A 25,358-nucleotide genomic window follows, 5' to 3' on the forward strand; every position below is an offset into this window, starting at 1 on the left:
GCAATAATTGTTCAGCTCCTTCTGGCGTGTGCCTCGCAGGACGCTTATCTTACGACAAAAATACAGGAAGAAGATGCTCACTGTGCAACAGTGATGTTAGTTTTCGCAGGGGACAGTGGTATTTTCTGTAATGCTGAAATGTTTCCAAAGGGAAAAAACAAATGCTACCTTCTATCTCAAAATATTGATCCGCGGGGGGGGGGGGGGGGGGGGGGTGTCTGGGGGGGAATACAGCAAAATGAGGATTGTGTTTGTAGTGAATGGTACAAGATAAGAATTGTTTCATAGTCTGGTTTACGCCAGGTACTTACCCTACTGCTGCATATCAGACAAGTACTGCATGGCTTTAGCCTTTGCTAGCACTTTGAGAAGGACATCAAAGTGCACAAAAACAAAAAATAAAATCTTTCAAATCGGATTCAACAATCTGATTCCATTCCGTTCAGAGCATCAGCAAAGCTTCGGGTATGAACACGAAGCAAGTTAGTAAAAGTTGGAGACTATTTTGTGTGGAGGGAAACCCCCTCCCCCGCCCACTCATCCACCCGCATTTGCGCCAAGTCGCTTTTGTATATAATTGACGGCATAGACTTATATTTACTCTTGTACATTTCGGAATCTCGACTTTTTACTTTGACTTAATTCAAAGGAGCCGAATCAATAGTTCTGCTTGAAGCACAGTTTTTCTTCGGCAAGTATCTCTTTTAGCACCTGTGCAATCATCTCGCTGATCGGGAGCCCGCCGGCGCTGGCGCACGGCGCCGCAAAGTGAGCTTTATTTAAGATGACACTTGGGATTGTCTGTGCGCCGTTGAACAACAAATGGGCAACATTAACACCGACCTATTACTTTGAATCGAAACAGCTTCAAGCAGACGCTTTGTTGCACGTGTAAGGGCGACCGAGAAATGTCCAGAAGTGGAAAAAAAGTCTACTTAAGTCGATATATATATATATATATATATACACTTATTTTTTTTTACACTCTGCTCACAATTTTTTATCATAGTTGTGAAAACATTTTGTTATTGAGCAAAGCCGGTTCCAGCACTAGTATAATCTCGTAGGCGCAAGTATTTCTACCTGCAACCTTTCGAAGCCTTTAACATTTGGTTCCATTCGACGACTTAACATGAACAGTGCCCAAAATGCCGTTCGATTGTTCTATAACAACGTAACCACCCAATGGAGTAAAGTGAGTGGATGCGTGTAACCGCTGCCACAAAGACACCGCAACAACTCCAGACGTCTCATTAACTGCTCCGCTCTCGTTAAGATGCACAATAAGGCAGCGTGGCCGCGACCGGGGGAAGACACTTGCGTCTTGCTCGGATGAAATCTTATCAATTAGCGTCGCCCGAGCAAGATAGGCGGGCGCATGCTTTTGTTGGGGATTAGTGTCAAGTCGGTCGTCTTCCGCTTGTTCGCATTGCTTCCTGTAAATGTCAGCGACTATACGCCGAGGCTGACGTATAATACGTTTGAGTAAAACGTGAAAATGTATTCAGCCTGCTTTACCCAACTTTGAATTCAGGGGGGGAGGGGGGGGGGGGCCGCGGGGCCGCGCGCAATGTGTTGGCAGCTCCGGGGAGGCCGGCAAGCGACCGTCTTTAAAATATGAATAAATAATGTGCGAAGCCTCATATAAAATGTGCGAGGGGGGGAGCTGAGGTCAAGCTGGCAGTCTTTTAGCACTTTGTGCGAGAGCCACTTGACAGCGCCCGTGCGGCGAAACCTCTGCCCTCGATGGAAGACGCTGTTTAAGAGGATTCCACTTGGCAACTTGCTTCTGCACACGCTCACCGGCCATAACGTTAGCTACACCAAGACAAAAGACATTAAAAAAAATAAAAATCAAAAGCGTTCAGGTTTGGTTGCCATGATCAGAGATTTTTTTTGGGGGGGGGGCGAGGTATTATTATTATCTTTGGTGGCCCGGTGGAGTTTGCATGTTCTCCCCAAGCCTGCGTGGGTTTTCTCCGGGTACTCCGTTTTCCTCCCACATTCCAAAAACGTGCGTGGCAGGCTGATGGAACACACTCCAAATTGTCCCGAGGTGTCTGTGTGAGCGGGGATGGTTGTTCATCTCTGTGCGCCCTGCGATTGGCTGGCAACCGGTTCAGGGTGTCCCCCGCCAAGATTAAGCGGATAGGAAAATGGGATGGACGGAGTTGCTCGGGGCTAAGGTTAAGGACCATCGCAAATGTTACACAACCAAAGTCAGAAAACAGGTGACTGAAGACAGCTGGGATAAGCTCCAGCAACCCCCCCCCCCACCCCCCACCCCCTGAGGATAATGAATGAATGAATGACTTATGATCTATTAAAAGTAGAATTTTGGTTATGGCCCTTGTATTTGTTTCCTCGTGAGTAGTCAAGAAAAAAGAAATAAGAATCAACTATACAACAGCTGCTAGTCTGCATCCTGATAACTAGTAAGGTGACCTTGAGCAAGGCACCAGCGATCACTTTTCCTGCATACGCGCATACGTGTCCTGCGCCTGTGCCTGTGACACAACATGCGCGGCAGAGTGTAAATTGAATTTTGCCTCGAGAGCACCACGTCAGTCCACTAAATTGACAATTAAAGGCGCGGCTTCTGCTGTGGCTGCTCAGGGTGTTGCGTTGAATTCAATTCCTTTATCATTATTGCGCAGTGAAGCGGAATGATGGAGCCCTTGATGACACTCGCCAAAGTTGTAGAAAAGACACCGTCAATCGGAGAACGTCCATCTGTTTTCGAATCCTCGCAAGGGTGCTTGACCCTCTCCCAGATGTCTTCGGGCAGTAGGCGGCGTACAACCTGAACTGATTGCCGACCAATCGCAGGGCACACGTAGACAAACATTTTCATAACCAATCTTGAGGGTTTTATTAAACACAATGATGTGTCGATCAATGCTTCTAGAACTTCCCATAAAAAATAAAAAATAATAATTGATGTTTATGATTTTGAAAAACACGGCTGAGCACATCCATCCTCTTGATTCCCCCGATGGACTTTTGAGGTTTTTTCTTTCCCTCCCTTGATGTAAGCATGCGGTGATTTACGAAGAGATCACGACCACAATTACATCGAGCACAAATTACGCTCCTCTCTCCCGCCTGTGTTCCAAACGAGGCTGCCGAATGAGGTATAAAACCGTCAAACGGCCTCGGGATTTATGCCGGGATTCTGTTTGACTCCCCCCGCCCCCCCAGGGTGATGCGAGCGGCCGCAGAAACGTGTGACGGCTTTTGTGGTTTGTCTGAAGCGGCCACGGTGGAAAAGGATCCAATTATGATGATGATGATTTGTTCCTTACAACGGTGGGACGAGTATGACCTCATTTCCTTTCTTCTCGTCGCTTCCTTCCGTGGTCTTCTCCTGCCGTGACGGCGCAAAAACTTCAGGCAGCCCCCCCCCCCCCCCTCGTAGTGACGCTCTTGACACACGGCTGGCGTAGGAGTCCTCTTGCTAGCGCGAGACGCTACATGTGCATGCTAACGCCTCGGGGTTGAAGCGTGCCGCGCATTTCAAACAATCACAGGACTGAAAGGCGAAATTCACAATGTTTTTTTTTTTGTTGTTGTTGTTGTTTGAGAGCGGCGAGCTGGATAATGGTTGCGCGGGACACGCAGCTGTCAAACAAAAGCTTGAATTTAAGAACGAGGAAGACTGATCTCGCTAGTGCTCGTCTTATCATTTACCGATCATGTCAACATATGGCGCTGTTCCTTGTCGCCTCCCTCACATTTCATTCGTTTGCGGCGAAAATCTCAACTCAACGATATCCAGACCGCAAAGTCCTTGATGTCAACTTGACTTGAAGCTGTCCTCTGTTTAAATCTACTGCGCTAAGAGTAGCGGGGCCAGACTCACGCACGCGCCGCCGGCGGGCGAGCGCTTGTCCGACAAGGGTCGGAGGTGATAATGGGGGTCGTCTGCCTTGTTCAGGGACGACCCCCCTCCCCTCGTTCGCCGCCACATCCTGTATACGCACAAGCCCCTTGGAGGCATTGAAAAGCACTCACTCATGTGCTAATGTCTCCATTGTGGCTAGCTAAATGCTTTACGGGCAACGTTCGGGCAGAGGCGCGAGACCGTCGGAAGGTTAGCGTGCCGACTGACTCGCCGAGCGCTTGAAATAATCCAGACCTTGATTTCTCAGCGTGAGCGGCGGATGAGAAGCGGCGCCATTTGAGATTTCAAGGCCACGCGCGCTAGAACCTTCATTCATCACTTTGATCCATTCCGGTTTTTTATTTTTTTTATTGAAACTTTTCGAGTAACACGTCTCGGGCAAAGCAGGCCGTGCGATTCGTCATGTCGGAGAGCCCCAGTGCGCCCATGCAACAAAAGGTGAAAGGGGAGTGTGGGAAAGGGCTGATGCACAAAGCCCGCCGTGCCCCCCCCCCCCCCCCCCATCTGTCCTCCTGTCTTCATTGTAGGCACATGGACACTTGAAGCATCCCCCGCCTTGCGCAACGCCCATCAAGGCAAAGTTGTGAGGGAGGTGGTTTATTTCTCGCGATGAGCTAAAATCATGAACAGAAACAGCGGTTTGACAAAAGTTGAGGGTTCAAAACCAAGTGATGACTGCGGGCCCGTGGTGCCCCTTGATTAAGATTAATTGATTAATTTTGCGATTAAACAAAACAACTCCACTCAACTGTCCAAGAATCCCGTGTTGATGAAAACATCCTTCCTTGCTACAAGTGTTTGTAGCTACTTTCACGCACACCCGGACCACGACGTGGCCTACGCATTTGTCGAGAAGGCCGCGAGTTCCAATAAGCAAAAGATCATAGAAAAATTAAGGACACTTTTTTTTCGGTCCTCAATCAGCTGACTTTCTGAGGCGCCTGCGCGATTAAACAAAGTCAACTGGGACTAAGATGAAGGCCAGTCAGCATTTTTCTCTCTGGCTAGAATCGTTAAAGAGCTTCAGAGCTGAAAAAAGCCCTTTCTTTCACGTAGTTGACACAATAGTGGGTGGGGGGGGGCAATACTGTAAATATTCATTCATTCATTCATTCATCTTCTGTACCGCTTGATCCTCACTAGGTTCGCGGGGGGTGCTGGAGCCCATTCCAGCCGTCTCCGGGCAGTAGGCGGGGGACACCCTGAATCGGTTGCCAGCCAATCGCAGGGCACACAGAAACGAACAACCAATCGCGTTCACACTCACACCGAGGGATAATTTAGAGCGTTCAATCAGCCTGCCACGCATGTTTTTGGAATGTGGGAGGAAACCGGAGCACCCGGAGAAAACCCACGCAGGCCCGGGGAGAACATGCAAACTCCACACAGGGAGGCCGGAGCTGGAATCGAACCCGGTACCTCTGCACTGTGAAGCCGAGGTGCTAACCACTGGACTACCGGGCAGCCCACTGTAAATATTCCTGCTGAGGAAATTGCATCATTTTCCAGCCTCCTTTCCTTCACACATACATACAGAAACACACACACACGCACACACGCACACGTCGGTGTGATTTGTCACCATCCGTCGAGGCCCGGACACGCTTGCTCTAATGGACAAACACTCTTTGTGTGCTAAACAAATTAGCTCCATTACGAAGAGACAGACAGCGCGGGTGAGAGAGACAGATGGAGACAACTTAAAGGTCCAAGATATGGGAAGCTAGCGGGAAATGGATTCGGTGAAAGCCAAACAAGTCGACAAAATGAGCAAAGTGGCGGTTTTAGAAGCGTTTCGCATCCCGTCGAGTCGGCGTACCGACCCGGCCCCGTTTTATCCCCGTCTTTGAGAGCGAGTCTGCGCGAGCCAGACGAGACATCCAACCCCTCGTGAGAGAGAGGCTAAATGTGCATTAGCATCCATCCATCACTCAACTCATTACTCATTCGCCTACTTACACACACACACACACACACACGTGAAGGCTGATACACACACTTAACACCACCAGACTGGATGCAAGCGAGACACATTTATCTCGATGCAACTGTGTGGAAGTGATGCAGAGTGCATCTGGGAATTTGTGTTGTGCGTGTTGTGCATTTGTGTGTGTGTGTGTGTGTGTGTGTGTGGAGGAGAGAATGTGATCTGCCAGGTTTCAGGTCAAAGCAATTCTCCGCCAAATGATTGGTTCATAATCGGATTGACAGGCTAACTGTCTCTCCTCGCCTCGTCCTCTCCTTTCTTTCCCAACATTCATCATTCTTGTTTCCGTCTTTCTCAATCACGCCTCGTCCCGATTGTATACATTAGCCGGGCTTTTCCGCCGACGGCTCGCCTCTTGTTTGTCCTGGGTGCGTGCCCCCCTTTTCTTCCAGCCCATAATATCAACTCATCAGTCTGTCTGAGCTGTGGGGGGATGCATTACCTGTTCTCATCTCCGCCAGTGGGGGGTGAGAGGAAAGACTTTGTCCTGTGATATTGGGGAAAAGAATGGCGTCAAATGTTTTTTTGTTTTTTTTTTAATATCCAAACTCCAACTCAAACCTTGAAATGTCTTATTATTATTATAATTATTATTATTAATTATATTATTATTAGGGCGGCCCGGTAGTCCAGTGGTTAGCACGTGGGCTTCACAGTGCAGAGGTACCGGGTTCGATTCCAGCTCCGGCCTCCCTGTGTGGAGTTTGCATGTTCTCCCCGGGCCTGCGTGGGTTTTCTCCGGGTGCTCCGGTTTCCTCCCACATTCCAAAAACATGCGTGGCAGGCTGATTGAACACTCTAAATTGTCCCTGGGTGTGAGTGTGAGTGCGGATGGTTGTTCGTTTCCGTGTGCCCTGCGATTGGCTGGCAACCGATTCAGGGTGTCCCCCGCCTACTGCCCGGAGACGGCTGGGATGGGCTCCAGCACCCCCCGCGACCCTAGTGAGGATCAAGCGGTACGGAAGATGAATGAATGAATGAATATTATTATTATATTAGCATATTATCGCAGAGGCTCTGTATTTTTGTTTTGAAAATTCTAACCAAAAAAAAAGATCCGGGAGCTTCCAGCGTCATCAGCCTGTCATAAAAAAGTGAAATGAAAACATATTACACATTAATTAACATTATTCTTTTTTTTTTTTAAATCAGATCTCATCCATCCATCCATTTTCTGAACCGCTTTATCCCGCCATGCTTGTTTTTGCAATGTGGGAGGAAACCGGAGTACCCGGAGAAAACCCACGCAGGCCCGGGGAGAACATGCAAAATTGTTCCGAACAATTCCGACGTTGTGTGTGGCTAGTGCTGGGAACTGCGTTGGAAACCTGTCGTGTTGTGCGTGTGCCATGGAAAAAAAAAAGTTTGAGTTTGAGATTCAAATCCAGCGCACTCCCGCCATCGAGCGGAGGTAGAACGTCATCGGTTGTGACATGCTGAAATATAAATGCCACGGTTAATAAGAGTGACAAAGAGAGCGGAATGAGAAGAATCATTATTGGAAACTTTGTTCCATTTCACTTGTCTAAAGGAAAAGTGCCCCCGCGCCCGTAATGTATTACTGCACTTCCATAAATCAGATCTTATTGATCCCTGGAGTGCGATTGGTTTTCTATCACTGTTCAGCATTCACTTACTGAAAGAGCATAATGAGCACAGTTTTTAAAAAAAATAAAAAATGCATTGTGAGAGAGTACATTAGGATTGAAAACAAAAAAAAAATCCGTGATAAGGCGTGAATTCATAAATCAAGATATTATTGAAAATTGGATGACGAGTGCTCCGGTTTCCTGACTGGTCCTTCCCTGCGCACAACGCTCGACATTTACGGGCTAGAAACGGTGCAAGATGTCACCAATGAATTTAATCAGGATTGCTCATGCCTTCTCTGATTTATGGACGATTCCTTGACAAGCCCCCCGCCCTTGGTGATGTTTTATGATCGGCGGCGGCCATATTTTTGGGATGGATCAGAAACACTTTGTCATTCGGAGACTCCAAACGTGCCGCTCCGACTGGCGAATGGGCGGAAAAGCGCGCATAATGGAAAGCGCTTTGTGCCGCATTTCACGTCGAGGGGCAAGAGTGGATGTGAAGATTTTCACGTGCGCTTACTTTTGAAAACAGATTTGAGGTGTTCAGCTTCTTAAACTGCAACTATGTACAGTCACTGCACACATTTCCTGAAGAAAAAAAATTTTGTAAGTCGAGGCACGTTTTCCATGTAAACGCCCTAATCCGTTCCAAGCCGCCCCAAAATTCAGACATAAAACGATTGGAACACCTCATGGCCCGAGGGAAGACGCTACATAGACACTTTTTATCTCTCTCTACACACAGACACATCCGGTAGAGGTCCCTCTTAGCCAATGAGATGCTAGGAAGATGCTAGGTAATAACCATGCTATAAGTATGTTGCGTTCAGGAAACTCGGCGCTGTGAGTAGCACACCGTACTCTATTTCGACCTTTCATATCTTTCGTAACAAGACGGAAATATTTTCCTCTTGAGACGTTTTGTAACTTCAACATTTCATATGAAGAGATGTTCGTAAGTAGAGGGACCACTGTGGTAGCGTTTTGGCGTGAGAGTGTACATTGAGTGCAATGGCTTCCGAGTGAATCTGCAAAGCCACAGTCAAACAAGTATTTGGTTGCATTTGCAGGATTTTATTCAATCGCAGAGCTCATTTCAAATCTTCGCAGCAGGTGCGGCGCTTTGGTGTTGCTCAGCGATCAATAGCACACACGCCTATGCACGTGCGTCCCCGGGACGGCTCTTTCTAATCGGCAAACATCACGTCAAGCGGATACACTTGAATGACAGATGAACTCTGCGTGAGGGGAGTCAGGATCAATGTGTGGGGTGGGGGCGGGGGGGGGGTTTGCTCGAAAGACAAACTCATCTGGACCATTGAGTATTGTCGTGCCCATCCCAGCTGTTCAAGCCATATTGATATCAAGATAGTGCTCAGGATCAAAGGGAACCGGCTGTGTGCTTTACTGGACAAGTGTGACAAGAAAGACCCCCCCCCCCACACACCCCCTCCGGCTGAGCTCCCCCGCCGGGCTTGGGAGACAAAGGCAAGTGCCCGTGTTGCCAAACATGGGCCTCACACATCACCCGGGGGTCAGGAACTCGGAATAATCTAGCGCAAACAGGAGGACACACACACACACACACACACACACGTACACACACTTGGGGATTAAGGCTTTGATATGACCCTGCTTAACCCAGCAGAGGAACAAATAGCGGGGTGTCACGGGGGGGAAAGAGTTGTCGCAAAAGCGGAATGAAGAGAAGCGTTTGGAATGACGCTGGCGATTGGTCGTTGGATGAAAAGGCCAACCGCCAAGCGTGCGCTTGAGCCGACAAAGAGGTCCGACTGGCCTGCGAAAAAAAAAAAAACGCCGAAATAAGATTTTGAAGGTTTGGAAATGGACTGTATGATCAAAGCGGACAAATGACGGGATGGATGAAGAGACGTTGCTTCCGTGAGTCATTAAGGGTGAGCGCGGTGCTCTAAAAGGGGGGGGGGGGGGGACACGTGCTCTAAAAGGGGGGGGGGGGGGACACGTGCTCTTTGATCCTCTTTCAGGCCTCATCACACGCGAGCAGCAATGGCGATAAATGACCGACGACCACACTCAACTTCAATCGGCAGATTTCCTACCGGCTTCCAAAAGTACATTTTCCTCTCCTTTTGGCGCCATCGCATTCTACAAAGTCGTCGGTTGACTGGTGAGCTTGTCGAGGAGGAACCAGTCGGAAATTGTTCAAGGCAAGCTGACATTTTCTCTTCCGCCTTACAACTTACTGTCGGGCCATGAAACGCGGAATACATTTCGGATCTCGCCCCGCAGGCTCCGAGGGGTTCTATTTTCAAACCACACTCAACTAGTGGGTTAAATTTAGAGAGCTGGCTTTCTCTCTCTCTCAGCAGACAGAAGCTGACGAGCCAGCCGCCTCCCTCTCAGAGACTGTGGGGAAAGCTCGCCCTCTGGTGGTCAAATACTAAACGTAGCTGTCCCTGCATTTCAGGGGGAAACAAACTACGAGTATTCTGACCGGCTCTACCCGTAGGCTGATTCAAAGTAGCCCCAAAATGATTCGGGCCCTCGGCGACAAGCAGCCGAGCAAAAATCTGTGGCATGATGATGAGAAAAATTTGAAAAATGATCTTCACCTACTTTGCCGTAGCTTCTCAATAGTTTTATTCCGGTCTGGCATCGAACAAAAAAGAGGAAAAAGAAAGCCTTGTGATTATTAGTCATCACGTAGTTAGTCATGATTTTAAAAGAAGGAGCATGTCAGATGTGTATATAAAAAAAAGACTTAATTTTCAAGATTAATTTGCCCCATATTCTAGCAAGGAAATGTAAGGTCGGCCCATTAGCGTTAAGTACGCAATAACCCGAATGTAATGACTCCCCTTGTGATTATTTTTCATGAGGAAATAATCCAGACGAATCGGCCTCCGCGGACCGGCAGATCATAAATGAATTTTGTCACAGCTCCTCCATAACGAGTCAAGTCTCGGGGTAAGCCCGACGCAACTACAATAAGCTATCTCGAAAGCTTAAAAGGCTCCCCTCCACCTCTACTAATCGGCCCATTTTCCCAATCTTAAAGAGGAGGGAGGACAATTTGCTGTCTATAATGGCATTGGCACGAGAGGGACAAGTTACTGAGGCGGTGAAAAGCCAGCGCCTCAGAAACGATCACGCCGGATCAGCTGTGGCATTGCGCGCTGCCCAAGCGTGAAGAAACCGCGGGGCCGAGCGCCATTATAATTAAAGCATATATTGATTAGACTTTAGTGTCCCCGTTAGATTGCGTGCCAGAGGCGCCGCCGGGTCGGTCAGTCGCTCTCGCAAGACATCCAAAGCGCCTGCGGAGCCACGAGAGCAATGTCTATGCTAATGCCTACGGTAACAGAAGCCTCGCTTGACGTCAATTATTGACGGCGAGCTCTAAATGGCGGTTCGAACCGCAATTGAAGCTTTGTGTGCGGGCGGGGTCAATAGCAATAAGATGGATACGGGGGGGGGGGCAGGAGGGTCGGTTTCATTTCGACCGCACCACCTTCAGGAAATGACTTTGCTAATTGAAATATTAATTTGAAGAGAAAATGACAATTCCCGAGAGGGATTTGCGTTCATCCCGTGCTATTGAGTCGGAATACACGTCCATAAAGGCCCTCGGGAATGGCTGAGGATGAATTTGTCAGCTGTTGAAATGAAGTGAGCAAAAAAAAAAAGAAGGATAGTAAAAAAAAAAAAACGGGTCAAGTAAAATACTGTCGTCGGGCACGAGAAAGAGCCTGAACGGTTGGAGATCAGGATAAAGCGCGTGAGGTTTTTATGGACCTCTCGCAAGTCGGAGTTGTTGATAAGAGGTCACGGGGTCGATCGCTGCCCACTCTTACAAATCAAAATCATCTGTGCTCTTCAGAACAGAAATAAAAGTCTTAAAACACCGCCAACAGCAGCAACGCCAAGAAAAAAAAAAGTTTCTGGTCCAATTATTTTCCATGACCACAGATGAACTTCCCTCCATGTTTACAAAGATAGAAGGAAGGAGGAGTCCTCTCTGATGGTGAGGGAAAGGGGGGGAAAAAAATGACACATCTTTATCTTCCGGGGGATGAATCAAAAACATTCCTCGAGCGGCAAGAAGGATGAATCGAAAAGCTTGAGACGTTTGCAGCCGAATCCTCATTAAAAACAAAGCGAGCCAAATTTAGCCATCAAACGTCGTGTAATTTCTGGAACGCACATCCGCAGCACTCAGGGGTGCGTTTGGTTTATCTCCGAGGAACCCTCCGTTTCATATCTGAATATTAAATTATTAAAAGCTGCTCATATTGTTCATCAGACATGTTCTTTCATTATGTAGTCCATTATCTGGTTCTGATGACAGGGCAAAAAGAAATCAAATCCCCGTTGTGTGTGTTATATTTTCATTTTTCATGTACACTTTTGATTAATGTAAAACAAAGTGTGAGCGTCATTTTCAACTCGATTGAACTTCACACTGCTCCTCATCATACAAGTGAAGAAGGATTTGCTCAAAGTGTGTTTTTCTTTTATGTCATAGGATGGCTGATGTATTTTTACACTCAAAAAGTCCCTGTAAAGTGAAAAAGAAGGATTCGAAATTTGAGAGGAGCATAAAAAACAGCACCGGGCGATATTTCGATTGATTAAAAACATCCGGAAATGTCCAAATTAAACACAAATAAAAAGGTTTCCGCAGTCAGGATAGATGTCTCGGCTCTTCGCAGAGGATAAATATTATACGACTGCGCGTACTGACATGTTGAATGTGTTGCTGCACCGTTTGTGTTTAAATATCAGCGGCTGTTAGCAATAGCATTAAGATAGCGGACTCAAGACATCTAGAGTCTGTGTCCAAGTTACATGAGGCGAGACTGGATGTAAAAGTCTCGGGACCCACGTCGGGAGGCTCTCGTACAGGCTCAATTACGAACTGGAGGTTTCATCGCAACAAAGACATTTTGCACAATTTCGTACTTCCACAAGAAGGGGCTGTCCCAGTTGTCCCAATACTTTTATCCACCGTGCCCTTTTAAAAGTTCTTCCGGGGCTTCCTTCTTCTGTTGACGATGAGTCGCGTGGCGAGGACGCACCCCCTCGCATCCATACCTGAAAATGGGCTGCCAAGTCCCTACGTGCGGTCAATATCCAACGAGAATATGAAGTCAGTATTGATTGCAATTTCCTGCCATGCAACATTCCACTCGCCGGCTTCATCAAGAGACTAATTGTAAATCAGCGACGCTGTCGTCCTGCCGACAGTCGCGGGCTGCCGCCAGGACGACAACTAATGAATTGGAGAGGGACGAATAATCCAGAGAGGCGATGATAATGATGAGGCCGGCATACTGCGAGTTGGGAGTTATGTGGATCAGTGTGAACGCTGCCAGTAGACAACAGAGCAGCACGGCTTGGCTTGGGATTTTGCATTATAGTTTGTTTTTAAGTAGTTTTAAGTAGTTTCGATTTTTGATGTTTAATTTCAGCTAGTTGCATTGAGTTTTTGGAGATTTGTTAGTTTTGATTAGTTTTTTTAAATTTTCCAAATATGCCTGATTTAGTTTTAAATTGGTTTTAGTATTAGTTTTAGTTTTTTTTTTTTAAGTCGTACGGCGGTGGAGTGTCGCTCGTATTTCCAAATCCGCTCTCATTCAGTCTGCAGAGATTATAATACAAGCATTTGTTGCGTCTCGCCTTGACAATTGTGCCGTGCTGCTTTCTAGTTTTCCCATGTCTCGTCTTGAAAGCCTGCAGTTACTAGAAAAAAGACTCGACGAGGACAAGAAAGTATCATCCAGATACTAGCAAATTTACATTGGCTCCCGGTCCACCTGAGATGCAATTTTAAGTCTGTTTGTTTTTTTTTCTGAGTCATAAATGAAAACATAAATGAAAATAATTGAAGTCCGCAGGTTCCCAATGTGCCCACCCACCGTTCGAGTTAACATTGTGTAACACCACATTTCATTATTAACGCTCCCCACTCTGCATCCTTTGCATCTGTGGTCCCCTCTGGGGTTTTTTTTTTCCCTTGCCCTCTTGGGGGGGTTTAGATCAGGGGATTATTATTGTCAACTGTGGTTTTATATAAGCCTTCTGAGACACTTTTGTGATTAAGGGCTTAGTAAAACAATCTGACATTACAAAATATGTTTTTTTTTTTAATTTTTAGAAATGATGCACAAAACCTCTTAATTGCCTCATTGGTGCTACTATTACTTCATGAGGTAAACCACAGCAATTTGTGGTGATTAGATGGTAACAAAAAAAATACATTGGTTGTGACTTTAAACTGATTCGATATACAAATGGGAGCAAGCGAGCGGATCAGGAAGCTCGACGTGTCTCCACCTTGATCTTAGCACGTCTACGTGCGTGGTCCGCTTAAAATAGACAACTGTGTGTACGAGAGCCACGTGAGACTTTTTCCAAGGAGGTGATGTGCGAGAGTGTTAAACTATTGTTTCACTGTGGGTAGATCTGTGGTCAGTGGTCTCTTCACTCATCAATTCCACCACCGCCTATCAAGGAATCGCAGAAGAACACCTTCATGGAAGAGGTGGGAGTTTCTATATCTATATATAAGAGCCTCCATCCTAAACCGGATGAATTTCATCCGCTCGCTGGTCTGTCATTCAAATCGCCGGCAGCTCTGTTGTTCCTGCTCCAAAGATGAAACTCAACCTAATTCTTCTCTGCTGGTCTCTGTGGATGACCTCGGCCCTCACAAGTGAGTGTTTTTAATTTTTAAAAAAAATTGAAATCATCATTTGATCTGAGTGTCCATGTAATGGTTTTCTTTGCGTTTGTCTTGTGTAGCGCACGGGCCAGTTTCGGACTGCTGTCCTGGCTTGTCCAACACCACAGTTAGCCTGAATCGAATCAAGAGTTACGTTATTCAGTCCGTGGGCGCCTGCTCCTTCAAGGCAGTAGTGTAAGTCAATCCTTGGCTATTGGAGATAAAAAACATATGTACTTCATATTTATAGAACAGAGTAGATGTAGGCGTGTTTGCAAAGATTGCCACTCAATTTTTCATTAGAAAGAGTTTAACAGACGGCGGCAGCTCTTGTTCATTTCAATGAAAACGGAATGAATTTGCAAATTAGACTCTGGTTCAACCCCCCTTTTCCTCATTTTGCACACCACTCTTTGACAAAAAAAATAAAAATAAAAACATGAAAATGGACTTTTCTGGGTGACCATTAAACTATTGCCCCTCCATTTTAGGTTTTACACTCACGGCCGCAAAAGAATTTGCGCAGACCCCAACAGTTGTTGGACTCAGAGAGCCATGTTCAAAGTGGATGGCCGAGCATTGCGGCGGAAGGAAGAAAGCAACGACAAATCCACGGGGGCCAGTGGGACGACTGTACCGTGCACCCTGTCAAGAAATTCACACGGGAGGAAACGTCGGAGGGGAAAGCTGTTAGGAATGAAAAAAGGCAAGACGCGGGTGTAGATATATTTGAACAAATGTCCTAAATAAATGTGCTTTAACAATGATTTATGTGCAGTATCTAAATCCATCCGTTTTTCAAATACACTTATCGTCACATGGGTTGCGCCACGTGCTGGAGCCTAGCCCCCAGCCCTCTATCCCAGCCAATCGCAGGGACACGCAACCATTTGCACTCACAATCACACCGAGGGACAATTTAGAGTGGTCGCATTAAAGTGCCACACATGTTTTTGGAATGTGGGAGGAAACCGGAGTACCCGGAGAAAACCCACGCTGGCACTATCCAGCTATCTAGCTAGCTAGCTATCTATTGAGCTTGCTAACTAGCTAGCTATTTACATGTTACAAGTACGGGAGGTTGTTTTAAAAGTTGCCCTCAATTCAGCCAATGTGGGAGAACTTTGAGTACACATTACCCGGAAACCACAAATTTATCCATTTATCCATTTGTGCTCATATTGTATTTAATTGAAAGATGTTTGTTGTTTTTTTTTTCTCTTTCTCCTTTCTTCTTTCTACATACATTCTTGCTGCTGGAGGCTGTAAATTTCCCCAGTGTGGGACGAATAAAGGATATCTTATCTTATCTTAAATTTAATCCAGTATGTAGTCTCACACACTGTCCCATAAATGCTCCATAGGCTGGTGGGTGGGGGGGGGGGGGGTCTATCATTGTGATTGACGTCTGCATCAAGGAAAATCCATTCACCTCCTCAAAGTTCCAGTGAGAAGCAGCAGTTCTCTTCCCACACATTGTAAGCAAATATGTCTGGACTGGAAGCCCCCTAAACCTCCACCTGGGCAGCCAGAAGACCGCCGTGACTCAACTAGGTACCAGGACGTACGGGGGCTGTGGAGGGCTGCGTAAAACCTCTGAATACCATCTGAGTCATTTGTGGTCAAAGACGGATAGAATTTCCTTTCCCCCCGGCGAACGAGGGTAACGCTCTGGCATATCTAAGTAACTCCTCAAAGAATGGCCGCATCTCAGATCTGACAGCTGGCGACTCTTCGATTGACTTTCTTCCAAGAAATGTCTTTCAAAAGCCTTTCTTTATTTAGAGAGCTCTTACAGACATTGGCTTAGTTCCAACTTTGCTAAAAAAAAATCATTTTCTTAATTTGCATGGTCTGTTTCTGGTTTACATGGAAAGGCTGTACTGGACCTTTTTTTTTAAAAAATGTTTTTAACGTAGAAAATATGAAGACATTACTCCAGTTCATGTGAAGCAGCGTGCTCGCTTCCGTTGTGTGCCGAGCTTTTGGGCATGACGGTTCTTCCCGTCGAGATATTTCATGCTATCTTGGGTCCACGACTTGTTCGGGTCGGCGCAGATTCTCTTGCCTTTTATCGTGACGAAACTGAGAAATAAGTACAAAAGAAACATAAGGTGGAGAAAAGTACATTAAAACCTTTCCAACATCATATTTTGAAATTTAAAATAACGTGATATAGTACATGGGGTTTTTGGGGCTTTTTTTTGGTTTTTTACAATTTGACATTTTACATGGGCCACAAATGCCCCCCCTGGTCTGGCGTTTGGACACATCTGCTTAAAAGACTTTCCTTGTAATTTCTCATTGGTAATATATTGCATAATAGAGATCATATATTTAATATGCATTCAACAGAAGAGATGCACGGTCGAAAATATTTCACATGTAACTTACACCACGACATGCAAAGCACAAGAGGGGGGTCCTTGGCGGTAGTACTTGATCAGCCGATCTCGACAGACTTGCGTGTCGGAGATTTTGCGACAACAACTTGGTAACCCCCCTGAGAAAAAAATAAACTCGTCAAATCAATAACACATCATCTCGTATGTGAGCGAACTTGACGTAGCACCTACCTCGAGCAAAGGCGCCGGGCACCATGACAGCAACCAGAAAAAGGCCGACCAAGTTAAGAGCTGTCATCGCACATGTCGGACGTAATCAGGTGTGAAGTGGATGTTTGCGCTGCGGGCTTTTAAAGCCCGCGAACGTCCTCAAATACGTGAATTTGTGTCACTTGCGAGTCTGGCGTGATGCGCCCACAGTTGCACATAAACCTGGAAATAATCAAAGCTTTTTCCTTCCACCGAAAAAAAAGGCCAAAACAACCCGTGGCCTTCTTTTCGACCTAGAGCGAGGGTGTCAATGGCCTACTTTTCGTTTGCGGGAGTCTCGTGTCAGAGCGCATTCTCTTGCAATTATAAGACTCCTCAATTTGTGAATAAGAGCCAATATTTCATCTTGATCTTCGCGGTCAATCCAATTTTTCAGCTTTGTGCATGACCTGAGAAACAGATCCACTTTTTAGCACTTTTTTTTGTCTGTTTGTTTGTGCTTTAAGGTGCATTCAGCAGAGTTGGGGCACTCGACACAGGACTGGACTCGAGTCTTGGGATTTGCGACCATTTATCGTTTTTTTAGAAAATAATAAAACACGTGTCTTGTACTGAACCACAAAAACATGTCACCATTGTCAAGGAAGAAGTGAACTGCCACAAAGGGAGGAAATGAAGCCCCGCCGCACACTTGGCGATATAAAAGCAAAGCGTGGAGAGTATCTGTCGCGGAAATGCATGAATGCCGTCAGTCAGTACCGGCGTGCAAACATCGCTAAAAACCTCTCAATGCTGTTCATTATTTTTGGGGGGTAATGCGCGACTTCCTTGACAATCATGCCATGTTTTTGCTGTTCAATAAAAAAAATAATAAATACATTACAGTACAGTATAATGCTTATGGAATCTAAAAACCCAGTACAGTGTGGCACTCATTGTGTTGGTGTGAAGAAGCAGTTACTCTATTTTATTTGTACTTGTCCCAGCTCGTGTAATTAACACAACCTTGGAAATTCCGCATCCGTGACAGCAAACAAGTAGAATGGGCGCTTTTTTTAAAGTCCCCCCCAGTCGGCGTTTGTAATGTGCTGAGATCTTATTGTACTACGGTGCTGCGTGGCTGCCGCAACAAAACAATTCTTCACATATTGATGATGACGTATGACTTTTTCTACCGCCATTTTTCAGCAGCGTTTATTCAATTCATATATAGAAACACAATATTTACCCCCTTCTCAAAATATCTCGTTCATCATCGAATTACTTTCAAGCGATCGCGGACTGCATATATCTCGATCTGCTTTTGCAAGCTCGTGAGAAATAAACTCGGCCGTGGGTTTTCTTTCTAAGAGAGAAAGTGACGCTCACAGAATAACTTGCGGTATGTTAACGGATACAGTGTACCAACAAAGTTTCCCCTGAAACTCCCCCCCTTGTTTGTGGTCACTTGATCTTTGCTGAAAGGAAGTGCACGTCGTACTCACGTGGTTGTGTCGACAACTTTTTCCTGCATGCAGAATTATCAAGGTCCACGGTGACATTTTTTTTTATCTTTAATGTATGAAACACGGGAAAAAAAGTCCATTAAGCAGTCGTCAGAGGCTTTTGGTTGAAGATGATGAAGCAAAAACACCCAGTGAGGTGCATCGCGGTCCCATACAGTCTACACTAGACAATACCAAAATGAAGAACGTTTTTACGCCGAGCGCAAAATAGTTTTGCCTCAACTCTTTTTTTCATATAAAATCTTCGGCAACGACGACATTTATTATTTTCCTGCTACAGGATGATTATGAGTCAGTAATTTTACCATCTCCATTATCTCTGCAGATCTCTGGAATCCAATGAGTCATTTTGAGAACGTTTCACCAGATCTTCTATCTGCAGCGGTCTTGATTTCTCCGTCAGATTAATAATCTTTGTCTGTCTGCCACGGCCCTGAAAAATGAAACTTTATTCATTCATTCACAATCTAGCAATCACATGATACGATTCAGAGAAGTGGATCCTTGATTTTCGCGAATGCTTCCTTCCTCCTTGTGGGTGGCACTTCTTCTTTTCACTTGCAAGGAATTCTGATGTTTCATTCAGAAATTTCAGCGCAATCTCGGCGGCGTTATATTTACTGCCGGCACTGTACGGACACACGGGCCTAACTTTTTAGACTGGTGACGAATCGTGGTGGCGTCAAACTGTATTTGTCATCCTGTTTGGAAACAAATGACACCTTCCTCTGCTCATCCATATTCTCCTTTTGCTTCGGTTATAGGCAATCTTTGTTGAAATAATAGCATTGTTTGGGTAAAAAAAAAAAAAAAAGTCGCTTTCTAGCATCAGCAGGCTAACATTAGCTCTTTCCCGACCAACGACGGAGATCTTAGAAACAATGATGTCGGACTGACTTGCCGTTCAGAGTCTCCCATTTGAATGTTTCCCCGCTTCTTGCCCAAAAAGTCAGCCGGGACAGGCTCCAGCTTTGCCGTGACCCCGGGCGAGGACAAGCAATGTAGAAAATGAATGGAGAAGTATTTAGTCGAATTCACAAACATGTTGAGACTCGTGCCGACTGACTAATGACCAAAAGGTTTGGCGGATGTTTGCGGTGCAAACCTCAGGATCTCCTTCCTTCCCTTTTCTTTTTGAAACAAAAGAAATACAGCATGGCGCATTTACAAGTGATCAGCATGTGCATGTGTATGGTTTCTTGTTTGTTTGCTTTTTTGCTGAAATCATCAAGATAATAACATTACTTCAAGGGCGCCATTCATATTTCGCAATAAGATTGCTGTCCACCCCTAAGAAGTCAGTCAGTCTGTCGGGACAAGACAGGACATGATTCTAGCGAGATCACTGACAATTCCACAAAGTCCTGTAACATTCAACAATTATACAGATGGACGGTTGAACAATAAAATATGACCTCTCATCACCTGTAACAAATTCCAAAATGTATCATCTTTGATTTGTTTGAAAATGGATGTTGTAATCTATGCTGTTATTGACGTCTTTGTTTGCAGTGGTGTAGAATAGCATTGCATCATTCTGACAGCTGTTTCTAATATTCAGGTCGCCTTATTTAGTTGAGTCACAGCGGCATAATACTCAAAACTAGGGATGAGGAACAATATTTTGCCAAGGATAACCATAGCTATAAATTACAGTAAAACCCCTACAACTCATAAGGGATAGAGACCATAACCTACTGTGAATAGTAAACTCGGCCAGTCATAGACACCCTCAAAATAATATTGTCTTAATAAATTATAATTATAAACCATCAACCAGTTTGTTAAGTTGGGTGACGTTCATCTGATGTGTATATTGTTTGTGGTATCCCCCAGGGGTCAATTTTGGGCCCCATATCGTTTATTTTCTAGATCAATGGCACTCATAAATAGGTGACACGTAAACAAACAACCATTAAAACACATAATCACAACAGAGGGCAATTTTGAGTGGTCAATTAACCAACCGTGCATGTTTTTTAAATGTGGTGTACCCAGAGAAAACCCAAGCAGGCACGGGGAGAAGTCTCAATGCAAGAATGCCGGGGACCAGAATTGAACCCCGGTCCCCTGTTTTTGTATGTCAAAAGCCCTCGATGTATCGGGATTCCGTATCAGATGAATACTGAAAGAGCGAATACTCAAACTAGTATGGGTCTGAAAAAAATGTAAATCCAACATCCTTGCTGTAACAAATCCAAACTTTGCTGTCCTATTAAAATGTATAACATAGCCAAGTTGGATGACGAGTCTGTGTTCGATTTCAGTCATGTAACTGTAATGATGAAATCAAGGGAAAGAAATGCGTCACCGACCCTCCCAACATCAACACGCTGTCAAGTACAAGATGATGCCTGCGGTCAGTTGGCTTCCCCTTTTTCTCCGATAAAACCCGGAGGTCTGACCAGAGGGTATCATCACCCTGTTACTCCTCCTGCCGGATCAAACGTTCAGCTGGTCATCTGGAACCATCTCAAGAAACAATCATGCAAGTGAACACTGCAAGACTGGCATGCTTGGCCCTTTTCGTAGGCTACCTGGCATTCGCTGCCGCAGGCCCCGGTAAGTCATCCGATCCTGCTGAGGTGGCAGTACTTCACACGATGCTAAAACTGAAATCTATTCTTTGCATGTGAACAGGAATTAAGATGACCTCCTGCTGCACTAAAAGCACCTTGGGGCATATTTCAGCCCCAATCATTGGCTACAGGATTCAAAGGAAGAACCTTCCTTGTATCCACGCTATTGTGTAAGAAGGCAAAGAGCCTACGACGCTTCAATGTGATGAATCTTTTGTTGAAGCGAAACGAGATTTTGAGCGGTTTCTTTTATCCGCTGCTCAGATTTGAGACCACTGATGGAGAAGTGTGCAGCCACTGGAAGCAGGACTGGATCATTAAGAAGGTCAAGGAGCTTGAGTGAGTTGACTTTTGTCTTGTGCCTTTTTCTGTTAATATGCGTTTTTTTTGTTTGTTTTTTAACATGTATCTCATATTCAACGTAACTCTGAAATGACGTGCATTTTTTTTTTGTGTGTGTTATACAGGGAAGCACGGAAAGTTAGAGTAAACAGCACTTCTTACCATCACGGAGAGACAAACACAACAGCCTTATACTGAGTTCACATTATTTAAAATATAATTACAGGTTTTAATTTAATATTTATTGGCATCCGTTTTATTTATATTTTTCTCTCATTTACCGGTTCAGAATGAATCTACTGTAGTCTGAAAGATGGACGATGTGGTGGCGAAAACTCTGTTCTGTTGTTTCCATTAAATAATAATACCTTGTCCTGATCATAATATTTTGTGTGTCTATTCGCGCCACCAAAGGCGTTTTCATTGTTGCCTGTGAAACGAGATGTCTCATTTGGAAAGTGGCTCCCTTGAGTTGTTAAATTTCTTGTAGAGTGAAAATATCTTGTAAATTTGGTGTTATGAAAGAAAATAACAAGTGTATAAAATCAAGCTCTTCTCTCGGCTCTCAAATGCTGCGGCAGTGTCCCTTAACTGTGCTGAAACCACGCTGCGCTACAGTTAAAAATGGATTCTACTTTGTTCAGCAACTTAAAAAAAAAAATAATTTACACTGAAATAAACCATGGCTGGAATATGTCCCACCAGGTCATGGCAGGGTTTTCTGTGAAGCACGCAAAACCACTCATAAAGCTCCTGCCCATTTCTTACAATTTGCAAATTTTCAGCAATCCTCTTCAAACATGTACTTCAAAACAAATCTCTGAATTCATTTTACGAGCAACGTCTTCGTGTTCACTTATGGCCAAGATTAGATCCGGCATTTTGCTTTTGTGCGGGTCATTAGTCAGGGAAGAATTCTCGTATGGATCCAGAAATTTGCTTCAGTTATTGTTTGCGTCATTGTGACATATTTCATTGAATGATGCATGAAAGTCCAGGGTACTCAAATATGATCCACAATTTTATCCGCCCCCAACCCCCATATTTTGACCGTGTCCTATCCCTGATATGATATTTTAAAGCGATAAAATCTTTTGCAACATTCTAATGGCTCAACTTACTCTTAGCATCTCCTAAAAAGCAGTCTTGAGTCTAGTTTTCGACAGCGCTCATCCTCATTAGGTTTGAGCCCGCAGTTTTTGACCACTCTGGACTGGTCGCCAACCAATCACAGGACACATAATGTATCAACAAACAACCATTCACACAGAATCCCAATTTCACCACGGGGGTGACCGCTGACTTTGAGTATTATTATCTACTATGAACATAAGATTGCAAATGTTTCCTTTGAAAAACAATCTGTAGCATTTTGGAGATGGGACCTTTTTCACCGTCTGTCCCAAAATATTGTCCAGCACTGTTTTCTCACTTTCCTGGGTCATTTCCTAATCCAGAAGATTCATTGCCCATTCTCTCATTCATTCATCAAATCAAAAATGACTTGGCGGATATGAATCATTTCGAAGCGAACGTCATGATTCAAGTCTGGTTCAAGGGTTACAATTTTGGATCTCTTTTGCCACTCAGTGGCCAATCCTGGTTACTGCAGCGAGTGACTTTTGGCTGGAGTCACCTTGCTTGACTGCAGCATCATCAAGCCCTGTGGCCTCCAGAGCACAAATAGCAAACTGGGCAGCTTTTTGACAGTCACGTCATGCATTTGCATGAGTTAGCTGGCACGACGTCTCATTAAACATTTTGAGGCACCCTTCAGCTGGAATGGCATCGTTGTTTTTTTGTCTTGATACTGCAGGCGGGTGCCACTTTGCGCAGTCCCACACACTTTATAGACTTGACTGAAAAGCACAAAGGTTCACTGTGTTAAAAATAAAAGTAATCCACGCTCATCGCAAGGACGCTCGGCTTTAAAGTCATAATTATTCCGCATTAAGGCTGACAGATTGACCACAGAAGTGACGATTAGCATGATTGCATTTCAACATATTCATGACCTCCAACTGGCAATTTCTCTGACTGCGCCACAAATGCTGCTAATAGCACATTGGAGTGTTGATTTGAAAGGTTCATGTGGTGTTGAGGAGAGTGCTCTTTTCTGGTTTAACTCTGTATTTTTTTTTTTCTTTCAGGTTTAAATGATTCAGTTGGACACCCACCAACCCGTTATTTATTCGGATGCTAATAAGATGAAGCGGATTGAAGCATAAGCACAACACGATCCTATATTGATATCTTGATTTATGTGTACTCCGTCTTACAAGTTTTTGTTTCAAGTTACAAGCCATCGGTGGATGGATTTTAGCAATATGGATATGTTCGGATATGCTAGCGTTACTTGGGGTGTTCCACTCGCATTTAAACAGCCTGTCAAAAAAACTGCCATTGGTGTTTTTATTACATAAGATTTGAGAACCAATGCTCCAAGGAACCCATACAATACAGACAAGAACTAATTTGAGATATTTTTTAACTTAACTCCCATACAGAGAGCGGCAAGTGAAATGATCACACAATGACGGCGCTGATGAATTGCTGTCGGTCCGCTCATTTCGTTTTCCAGTGCTCTCATCTGTAACATATTCACGGCGTGATGATGAACTAAGCGTGCAAGTTCGTCATCACACCGGGAGTATTTTCACGCACGCTACATCACAGCACTTCCTCCTCGCGTCACGAAGATAAACCCTCACGTCCCCATGCTCTACTGTCATTTATAGAATATTTAGATCACATGCATGCATAATGGCGCCACTGTAATCTGTTTCCGCATAACATTGCCTTTGTCTTGCCTTACTTTTCCCCAGGGGAGACAAGACTAATATCCACTGTCATCATTTCATGCTGTGTCTTGAAGTGCAGACATGGGTGCTTTACCACATCAGCAATCTTGTGGGGGGGGGGGTTAAAAAAATATTTATGAATTTTTATCCAACTCTCCTCACAGCCACCACACTCCCTCCTCCTCAACATGCCCCATTTCATCTGCTATAACGTAACAACTCCAAATGTAGAACATGCACAGATTCTTTTACGGCAGGGTTGTGTGAGCATCCACAACATAAATATCCTTTCAATGCAGTCAAAGCAACATGAAATAATAAGTAACAGGACAGAGACTGTTGTGCATCAATTTCCACCTCTATTGTCTTCATCATACCTGAACCGCGTCATCAGTGTGGGCATTACAATATGTTCTCAGTGGCAGTGGTAGGCTAAATTATATTAGCTAACATATTTTTGATTTGACGGGGGGGTTTGTAATTTTTATATCTTTAAATAAGAGTGACTGGATACCGTATAAGAGGTCATTAAAAAATCTTCAGAACAAAAGGCAGTTTTTAAACAAATCTATTTTATTCTTGACGGTGAGTGTTGGTGTTTGGTTCAATTTCGTATGCTCGCCTAAATGGAGTTTCGATTCGCAGACGTTTTTTTTTTCCAAATCATTTTTCAAAGTTATTCCTCTCTGATAGCCATTAGAACGCAGCTGTTTACAAAGGAATGTAGTTAACTTCGGACGAGAGATGGTGACTCATGGTGTTCTCTGACTTACTGCCCTCCCGCAGTCCCACACGTCGACATGTCGCACCTTCCTCCACCTTCTGCCACAATGTGGATGACGTCAATGATGCCCGGCCACCAGGGGGCGCTGTTTCTTCGAGGAGGCCTCTCCACTCCGCGGAAGTTGGAAATGGCAAACGTTTGTCACATGACTAAGGTGGGTTCATGAGATAAAATGACACTAATGTGTAATTGTGTGCAGGGCATCTTGGGATTTCAGTCCCCCCCCCCCCGTTTTAATGTGTCTGCATACGTGTGTATGTGTGAGCTATTGTGTTTACTGATAAAAGAAAAGGTAACTTGATAAACTGGACAATCATATGGTTTGACAGCCTAATCCTCACTAAGCCGCCGAAACACAAACTCTTATCACCAGCATGTCCTCCTCAGAACAAAAAGAAAACACCTTCATGTGATATTCCTGCCAGCTGTTCAATTTCAGGCGAGTTTTCTCATTTGCACCCGTTAGTCGTGATAAAATAATGATAAATGTTTTAAGTGGAGTGTATTAACCGCAATGAAGAGAAGTTCATTTGAAAAGCGCAGGTTATAACCTACTTTAAGTTGAAGTGATTTTTGTTTGCTGAATGGTTATCTTCTGCC

The 25,358-nt window shown here is 44.8% G+C and overlaps 3 protein-coding genes across 4 annotated transcripts in view; 2 read left to right on the top strand and 1 right to left on the bottom strand.

Moving 5' to 3' along the window:
• The window catches only part of LOC127616137 (ephrin type-A receptor 4-like), a 151,152-nt gene that overhangs the window by 93,751 nt on the left and 32,043 nt on the right, over positions 1-25,358 (top strand). The window contains exons 1-2 of one of the 2 annotated variants that reach the window (XM_052087569.1): positions 23,728-23,781; positions 24,761-24,912. The exons of the other annotated variant lie outside the window; for it this stretch is intronic. The gene's annotated coding sequence lies outside the window, so the exon portion shown is untranslated. Of the gene's footprint in view, positions 1-23,727; positions 23,782-24,760; positions 24,913-25,358 lie in introns of those variants that run through there. 2 annotated transcript variants of the gene reach the window in all.
• LOC127616157 (eotaxin-like) lies at positions 14,024-14,959 on the top strand. The gene is made up of 3 exons (XM_052087602.1): positions 14,024-14,183; positions 14,273-14,387; positions 14,684-14,959. The coding sequence occupies exons 1-3, from the start codon at positions 14,126-14,128 to the stop codon at positions 14,913-14,915; spliced, it is 405 nt and encodes a 134-aa protein (XP_051943562.1). The 5' UTR covers positions 14,024-14,125; the 3' UTR covers positions 14,916-14,959.
• Positions 15,967-17,216, bottom strand: LOC127616158 (monocyte chemotactic protein 1B-like). Its single transcript, XM_052087603.1, has 3 exons — positions 16,769-17,216; positions 16,587-16,695; positions 15,967-16,277 (listed from the first exon to the last, which is right to left on the bottom strand). Exons 1-3 carry the CDS (start codon positions 16,833-16,835, stop codon positions 16,136-16,138), a joined length of 318 nt encoding a protein of 105 aa, XP_051943563.1. The 5' UTR covers positions 16,836-17,216; the 3' UTR covers positions 15,967-16,135.

This window comes from Hippocampus zosterae, chromosome 15 (assembly GCF_025434085.1).
Source record: "Hippocampus zosterae strain Florida chromosome 15, ASM2543408v3, whole genome shotgun sequence".
Taxonomy (NCBI): Eukaryota; Metazoa; Chordata; class Actinopteri; order Syngnathiformes; family Syngnathidae; genus Hippocampus; species Hippocampus zosterae.

Bases quoted from the DNA above. Each gene is read 5' to 3' on its own strand.
- LOC127616157 (XM_052087602.1), top strand. From the start codon at position 14,126: ATGAAACTCAACCTAATTCTTCTCTGCTGGTCTCTGTGGATGACCTCG. The intron at 14,184-14,272 runs GTGAGTGTTTTT...TGTCTTGTGTAG, and splicing joins GATGACCTCGGCCCTCACAA to CGCACGGGCCAGTTTCGGAC. The intron at 14,388-14,683 runs GTAAGTCAATCC...CCTCCATTTTAG, and splicing joins TGCTCCTTCAAGGCAGTAGT to GTTTTACACTCACGGCCGCA.
- LOC127616158 (XM_052087603.1), bottom strand. From the start codon at position 16,835: ATGACAGCTCTTAACTTGGTCGGCCTTTTTCTGGTTGCTGTCATGGTG. The intron at 16,696-16,768 runs GTAGGTGCTACG...TTTTTTTCTCAG, and splicing joins GCCCGGCGCCTTTGCTCGAG to GGGGGTTACCAAGTTGTTGT. The intron at 16,278-16,586 runs GTAAGTTACATG...CTTATTTCTCAG, and splicing joins TGTGCTTTGCATGTCGTGGT to TTTCGTCACGATAAAAGGCA.